The sequence below is a fragment of the Chrysochloris asiatica genome, unplaced genomic scaffold (genome assembly GCF_000296735.1).
Source record: "Chrysochloris asiatica unplaced genomic scaffold, ChrAsi1.0 scaffold00181, whole genome shotgun sequence".
In the NCBI taxonomy this organism is placed as follows: Eukaryota; Metazoa; Chordata; class Mammalia; order Afrosoricida; family Chrysochloridae; genus Chrysochloris; species Chrysochloris asiatica.
In genome coordinates, this window is record NW_006408699.1 from 5036279 (window position 1) to 5044114 (window position 7836).

The window sequence follows — 7836 nt, forward strand, 5'->3', positions numbered from 1 at the left end:
TGAATTTTTGTACCTCAGTAGTGAGGATTGCTGCGCTGGCTAAGGTCTTCATGCAGACTGGCCATCCTTGGTATACAGAGTCTAGTTGCTTGGAGAGATAAGCTATAGGCAGTGGTGTATCCCCTGCTGTTTATGCTGAGAGTCTTAGGGCTTGGTTCTGTTTTGTGCTGACATAAAGAAAGAAGGACTTGTTATAATTAGGGATGTTGAGAGAAGGGGCTTCAGTTAATGCTTGTTTTCAGAGGTTAAAGGCATTGATTGTGTCTCATGAATTAAGTATAATTTCTGGGGATTCTATTTTTATAAGTTGGTATAGGGGTTTTGCAATTAGTGCAAAGTCTGGAACCCAGATGGGGAAATAGCCAGCTAGGCCTAGGAAAGACTGGAGTTGTGTTTTTGTTTCGGGAAGGGGAATGGCTTTTGCTAGTTTTTTTTTTTGATCTTCTGGGATTCCTCTAGTGGTTGATGTTAGGGAGAGGCCTTGGTAAGTTACTCTGTTATTTGGGCTTAGTGTTTGGACACCCGATAGCCCCACTATGCTATGATTTAATAACTGGGTGGTATGCTAGAGGGAGAAGGACAAGGAGGGAGAGCATAACAATAAGTCATCAACATGTTGGAGAATAATACTGGGCTTTAGGTTAAGTGTCTATAAGTCCTTTTGGAGGGCTTGGCCAAAATAATGGGGGCTGTCCCGAAAACCTTGGGCTAATATAGTCCAGGTCATCTGTTGACTTATATAGGTGTCAGGGTCTGTCCAGGTAAAGGCAAATAGGGGTTCAGACTCAGGTGATATAAGAATGGAAAAGAAAGCATCTTTTAGGTCCAGTACTGAAAAATCAGTAATGTCAGGAAGGATATGGTTGAGAATAGTGTAAGGGTTAGGTACAACTGCGTGGGTGGGGATTTGGCTGCATTGACACGGCGTAAATCCTGAATTTTGTTTTACAGGTAAGATGGGGGTCTTGTGGGGGGTAGTTGATAGGGATAAGGAGATGGGCCTTTAGGAGGTGGGTAATGATAGGTTTTAAGCCACATAGGGCCTTGGGGGATATAGGGTACTGGGGGACAGATATATAAGCTTGAGGATCTTTCAGCAAGATGACTACAGGTGAATGATGTGCTGCTATTACTGGGGTGTTGGTGTCCCAGACTACAGTGTTGACCCCAGGTAAAGGGGGTTCTATTGTGTTCGGGAGTATTTGGGAGTTGCAAAATAGGATATAGGGGTAGGAGGGGCTTAGTCGAGTGAAATAGAGGGTTGTTCCTAATTTTTGTAGGATGTCTTGTCCTAATAAGGGGGAAGGAATGGGTAAATGATAATCCTTGGAATTGCAGGACATTGAGGGTTCTTGGAGGGTGGTTTCAGAGTCTTTTCATACCTATTACTATCTTCGGTGAAGGAGAAAGCGCCCCAGAAAATTCAGTTAGAACAGATAGGCTGTGTCCCCCCTCCCCCCGGTGTTAAGTAGGAAAAAGATTGTCTTTCCAGCGACACTCCCTTTTACCCGGAACTCGGGGACATGGGAGGCTATGAGATTACAGGCCACGTCATTGCTCAGTTAGTGGCAGAAGGGACGCCAGGCCATTTTCAGTGTTTTGGGAGGGACTCCTGTTCTGAGGGACAGCCTCTGTGTAGGACAGTCCATCTTCCAATGCCCCCGTTGTCCACAGGTTGGACATGCCTCATTAGTAAGGATTGCTGCACTGACTAAGGTCTTCATGCAGGCTGGCTGGGTTTAGGGCATGCTTTTGCCCAGTGGCTTTCATTTCCACACCGGAAACACTTTCCTGGGGGGTTGACAGCCTGTGTCCCTTGATAGGGTTATGGATGGAGGCCAGCATCTGCAGGTGAATTTTTCGCTGGAGGTGTCTTTCTTTCTCTGCCCTTTTTTCTTCCTCTGTATTACTGAAGACTTTAAAGGCAGTGTCAAGAAGCTCCCCCCGAGGGGTTTGGGGCCCTCATTCTAATCTTTGTAATTTCTTTCTAATATCTGATGCTGATTGGGAAATAAATTGGAGATGGAGGTAATTTCTTCCTTCTGGTGACTCAGGGTCAAGTTTGGTATATTTAGTCATTGCTTCAGTTAAGCCGGAGAAGAAAGGGGTGGGGTTTTTCTTCTGACCCTGTAGTTATTTTTTTTAACTTTTCATAATTAACTGCCTTATGGGCATGTTTGTCCATACCATTTGCTAGGCAGGAGATCATATGTTCTAGTTTGGCGGGTCCATCATCTGGAGTCTGATAATCCCACCCTGGATCAGTTCGGGGGACTGCTTCCTGTGCTATAGGGTAGCGGGTAGGGGCTTGGTCATGGATATCATCAGCATATGCTTCTGCCGCCCTCCAGATGAAATCTTTCTCTCCTCTTGTTACCGTGCTATTGAGGATGATATAGACATCCTGCCAGGTCAGGGAAAAAGTCTGTGAAAGATGGAGAAATTCTTTTCTAAATTTTGCTGGGTTTTCGCTGAAAGATCCTACCTAGCCTATTCTCAATTTGAGAGAGATCAGAGAGGGAAAAGGGGACATGGATACGGGTGGGGCCCTCATAGCAGGCAACTTCTCTGAGAGGAAAAAGGGTTAGGGATCCTTTTGATCTTGTTACTGGGAGGGGGAGGTCGAGGAATTATTCTGATTTGTGTAATCTGGGTATGCAGGGGGTTAGGGTGGAGGTGGGGGTGGAGCTAGAGGAGGGTGGGAGGACTGAGGAGTGGAAGGAGCTGAGGGGGAAGAAGGTTCAGGGGAGTGGGGGCGGCGATAAGGTGGGAGATGTTCATTTCCAGGATCAAAGGGAGATTCAGGAGGATTCAGGTTAATTTGGTGAGCTGAGCAAGGGGAGGGGTGAAAGTGGAGGGAAAAAGGCTTGGAAGTGGGGAACCTGCCATCTTGCCATTTCTTTATAAAAGTTGTCAATGTCTCTGAAAATTTGGAAGTCAAAATTGCTGTTTTCTGGCCACTGACTAATTGCAAGCAGGCTGTATTGCAAAAATCAATCAGTAATTTTTTGGATTGGTTTCTGTTAGATGTAATATCTTTAGGTTATTCACAAAACAGTCTAGAGGGGAGGAGGTGGTTTGTAAAGCCCCAGCTCCTGGTTTGGGTGGGTCAAGGAGTCACTGCCGAAGGCGGTATCTACCTTCCCACTGGTAAGAAGGGAGATACTGGAGGTCCGACTGTCGGACTGGGTGACCTGGAGAGAGTTATGGGCTTCCCCGCTCCCTCTGCCAGGGGAGTCCAAGTGATCCTCGGAGGATCAGGGGACAAGGTAGAATCTCCTGGGATCCTCAGGAGAAGGTGCCGGGGGCTGACTTATCTAGACCCAGGAATTTGTGACCAGAGTTGGATGAGGAAAGATTTGGCAGAATGGCCTCTGAGATCTGGAGCCATGTAGAAGAAAAACCGGACTTCTTGGACGTGAGCGGTTGGGGAAAAGGACTTTACAAGAGTTTTGATAACCACCGGGGGTGTCCTGGCCTGGCCTTGCAGTCCTCTTGAAAGGGTCTGGGATCCCTCATAGTCAGTTGCAGAGGGAGAGAGAGAAAGAAAGAAGAGAGAGGAGAAAAGCGGGCAACTCATATATGAGCAGTCGGAGAAAGAGATTCTAGGTTCAGGAGTTTTGAGAGGTCACTGAGGTGTGCCCCAGTCAGAACCTCACAATCTTACTGAACTGAATCTGCAATCTCTCGCAGTCCACTGGAGAAAGAGAGACTGAGAAAAGTGACGGAGAGGCTGGCTAAATAGCTAGGACAGGTTTGGGAGCGGGTGGAGCTTAGAATGGGCTAGCTGAGTGGAGGATAAGGCCTCTGCCAGAAGGTGGAATTTAGATGGGGCTAACTGGAATGGGAAATTTAAAACTTAAGGAAAATAGATGTATAAGAGAGTTATGGCCATTGATAGAAAAGGCTTAGACAAAGAGAACCTCTGACCACTGTCCAGTCCGTTGGAGGTAATTTCTCTAGATCTCTGAGAATTCCATAATAGAAGGTGTTGTTTGCAAAGCATAAAGAGTTGTTTCGGTTTGATTTCAGATTGTAAATGACATTTTTTTTTTTTTTTTTTAAATTGACAAGAGAAGCCGTAATGGGGTCTCTTTTTCTGTTTTTGAGATACGGGTTCCCGCAATTTTTGTGTTCAGTTAAAGGAAGAGGTAAGAGGGGGGTGACCAGGGCACAAGATGCTTCTCTATAGGGCATCCCAAGGAGAGAAATATCGAGGCCGGAGACAGGAGGGAGAGCCAGAAGAACAACCACAGCGTCCCCTGTATTGTTCAAATGGTGTGTGGCATGCGTCTGAGACATATGAAAAAAGCCTGCCAAGACCTTATGTCTGGGGTCTGGAGGAGGCATTCTCTAGGTACTTTAGAGAAAACTTCCGGAGGCCAACTTACCTTCCCTGAGGGAACGACTAGGGAGGAATCAGCCGGTGGTGGATGGTTGGAGTCAGTCTGGAAAGTGGTCCTGTGTTCTGCTGGAGCCAAGAGGTTAGGAAGGAGAAAAAGGGAGACAAACGCCCAGACAGGTGACCAAATTTGTGAACACTGCAAGTCCCTTTAGAGGTTACAGGAGAGTAACCCCGACCAACCTTCCTCAATTGGACTTGGTTTGCTCACAACTCCGAAATGTCTCAGAAGGAAAAGTTAATCTCACGTCTAAGGATTCACCCGTCAAGCTTCCGCCGACTACCGAGCCTTAGGATCGTGAGGAGAGGACGAGAAGAGGTGTGGGGAAGGGGCGAAGGCAACCCAGAATCAGCCATGGAGGTTCAGGTAACTCTCCTGAGCCCCACGTTGGGCATCAAAATGTAAGGAAACGAGACAAAGAGATGAAGAGAGAGTTCTGGCTTCAAACAGCAGGCAGGTTTATTGAGAGTAAACCTGGGAGGGGGTACTTTTAGGTCACCAAAGGAGACCAAGAGCCCATCTGTTCTTTTACAGACTGGGGTATTTAAGGCAATGTGGTCTGGACACAGTTACAATGGGCGGGGGGGTGGGGGGAGTATGGAGATTTTCCTGAAACCTGGAATTACGGGGGTGGGGGGGGTCTCCAGGTGTAACAAAGACCCAAGCTTTCTAGAGACCAGACGCTCAAGCAGGACCCCATTCAGTGCCAATTGGGGGTAGTTGCAATGCCATTCAGTTGATCAGGCACAGGGTCCTTCACCTCCTCATATGACTTCAACATTGCAATTTAGGTTACAGACTTGCAAGGGAAGGCTGAAGGGGTCCTACAGAGTCCAAGCTGTTGCTTGATGAATTTGGAGATCAGGAGCTGAGGTCGTTTCTGGTACTCTACCAGAACATCATGGGGCATGGTAATCTGGTCACATTCAAGTCTGTCGAGAAGTGTCACACAGACCACAGCAGCTAGGACAAATAGTAATATAATTACTGAAAGGAATGGGTTTATTTTCTGTATACAAATGTGTTTTCCCAGTAATGTAAATGCAATTTTCCCCCCAGTAATGTAAATGCAAAGGGGAATCCCACTAGTCTTCCATATCATTCATAATTCTGTGGAAGCTGACCAAAACACTCCATCTGGCCAAAGTTCGTTGCGATTACTATTGTTGTTGGTTGCTGTTGAGTCAGCTTTGACTCATGACCATCCTACATACAGCATGATGAAATGTCACCCTGTTCTTTGCTGTCTTCATGATTGTTGACCTGTTTCAGTCCATTGTTGTCTTCCAACATGGAGGCCTTGTCTTTCCGTAACTTTTTTTTTTTATATATAAATGTTTTGTTGTGAATTATATGATAGTTTACATGGGAGAACATTAGTTTTACATTCATTCTAATGTATATTGTTTCATTGCCATGGTTCCAATCCCCTCCATGCATCATCAACCAACCAAAGGGTATACACTGCAAGCCTGCCCCCTGCACTACCCCCTCCCCACACCCAGTCTTCAGCACACAGTGGCTCTCCCTCTCTGGATCTAAAGTTCCCAGCTGCTCCATCGCTCCACGTCATCGTCTCTGCCTCCATCTCAGGCATCGCTGCTTCTCTGGGTAGGGTCCCACTCTCAGCTCTTCTCCATTGATAGTCCTAGGGACCTCTGCTCCTAGACTGGAAAGTTAATTACTCCCTTCCTTGCTATAAAATGTCTACCTTTACATTTCGAACCCTCACAATCAGTCCTGATAACAATTATTCACTATGATATCACAAGAGACCCATTGCATTTCATTTCATGAGCTCTGCCTAGACAGATTGGATAGTACTCACTGGAGATTCTGCCTTCCTCCATGCCCCCTGGCTCTAGGTTCCCTCTTGAAAGCTTGTAAGCCAGTCACTTTTTACCTTTGTAGCCCCCTTCCCCCCACCACCATTTTGGGTAGCCAATGTCCTAGTTGCCCATCCCTGTCTACTCTGTGTTTGGAGGGGGTGGGAATGATTCTTGCTGTAAGGATTTGTTCCCTCTCTGTAATGTATTTTTGGAAGTAGATTACTAGGCCTTCTTCCTAGCCTGCCTTACTATGGAATTCCCACCGAAACCTGTCCACCATGAGTGACCCTGCTAGTATCTGAGCATTAGAGTAACCTACAAGCCACCACAGTATGACAAACTGGATGGATGGATGGTGGGTAATTATTATTACACCCCCAGTGGTTACAAGTCTGGGTTTCTAACCTCAAGGTCTAGCTAGTTTGAAACTACCAGCTGTTCCACGGGAGAAAGATGAGGCTTTCTGCTCCCGTAAAGAACTGACTCCATGGCACACCACCACAAGCACGCACACACAACATTTTCCTTTTCCTGACAATTGGTTAAATTAAGATTCAGGAAAATAATATGTCCAGGATAAGAACAAGGAAATATCTTTGCCACACACAAACCCTTAGTTTCTATCATATTTCTAGTTCTTAGAGAAGGCTCTTCTTACTTGAGGGTATAACTAGAGACCTTGCCACTATTCCTGAGGTAATACTGACACTCATTGGAACAATATTTGAATTTGCCTGCTGCAGCCCTTGGCAGAGAACCTCCATGTTTGAAGAGTAAAGTAAATGTTGACAAGATATGAAACGTAGACCTCAGGAAGTATCAATATAGATGATTAGTGGTCCTCATAAAATTCCAGAATTAAAATATGAAAGGAAATGCTTGAATATAAGAATTCTCTTCATGAAAGGACAGACTTACTAGCATTTCATTTCTAAAATATAGGAATGGTATTTTCTTATATGAATAAGAACTTGGAAATTTTTTTTGTTTAAAAATATTTTAAAATTATATTAAAAATCTCTTCCTGAAAAATCAACGTGAGAAAATGATTAAGAAGTATGTGGTGGAGAGGCGGGGCTTGATGGCAGCTAGGGGAGACGTGCAGCGAGGTTCGCCATCAGTAATACCACAGAATACCAGCAAAGCAGATTCAGGGCAGAGCTGCCAAACTCAGAACTACATGTTGTTGTTGTTAGGTGCCATCAGTAGGTACCAACTCATAGCGACCCTGTGCGCAACAGAAAGAAACACTGCCCAATCCTGGGCCAACCTCACTACTGTTGCCACGCTTGACTCAATCGATACTGCTACTTGGCCAATCCATCTCATTGGGGGTCTTCCTCTTTTTTCTCAGACCCTCCACCTTACCAAACATGATATCCTTCTCCAGCAACTGGTTCCTCCTGATAATAGGTCTGAAGTATGAGAGATGAAGTTTGGCCATCCTAGCCTCCAAGGAGAACTCTGGCTGCACTTCTTCCAAAAGGGATCTATTGGTTCTTTTGGCAACCCATGGCACTTTCAATATTCTTCTCCAACACCATAACTCAAAAGCATCAATTCTTCTATGGTCTTCCTCATTCACTGTCCAGCTTTCACATGCA

The 7836-nt window shown here is 45.6% G+C and overlaps 1 protein-coding gene across 1 annotated transcript in view; it reads right to left on the minus strand.

The window, feature by feature from the left end:
* Window positions 1–649: 649 nt before the first annotated feature.
* UPP2 (uridine phosphorylase 2) overlaps window positions 650–7836 on the minus strand; it is a 51697-nt gene continuing 44510 nt past the window's right edge. The window contains exons 7-10 of the mRNA XM_006872046.1: window positions 5232–5366; window positions 4392–4471; window positions 2188–2404; window positions 650–831 (exon numbers count right to left, since the gene is read on the minus strand). Of these exons, the coding sequence (XP_006872108.1) occupies window positions 650–831; window positions 2188–2404; window positions 4392–4471; window positions 5232–5366 (614 nt within the window). The remainder of the gene's footprint in view (window positions 832–2187; window positions 2405–4391; window positions 4472–5231; window positions 5367–7836) is intronic.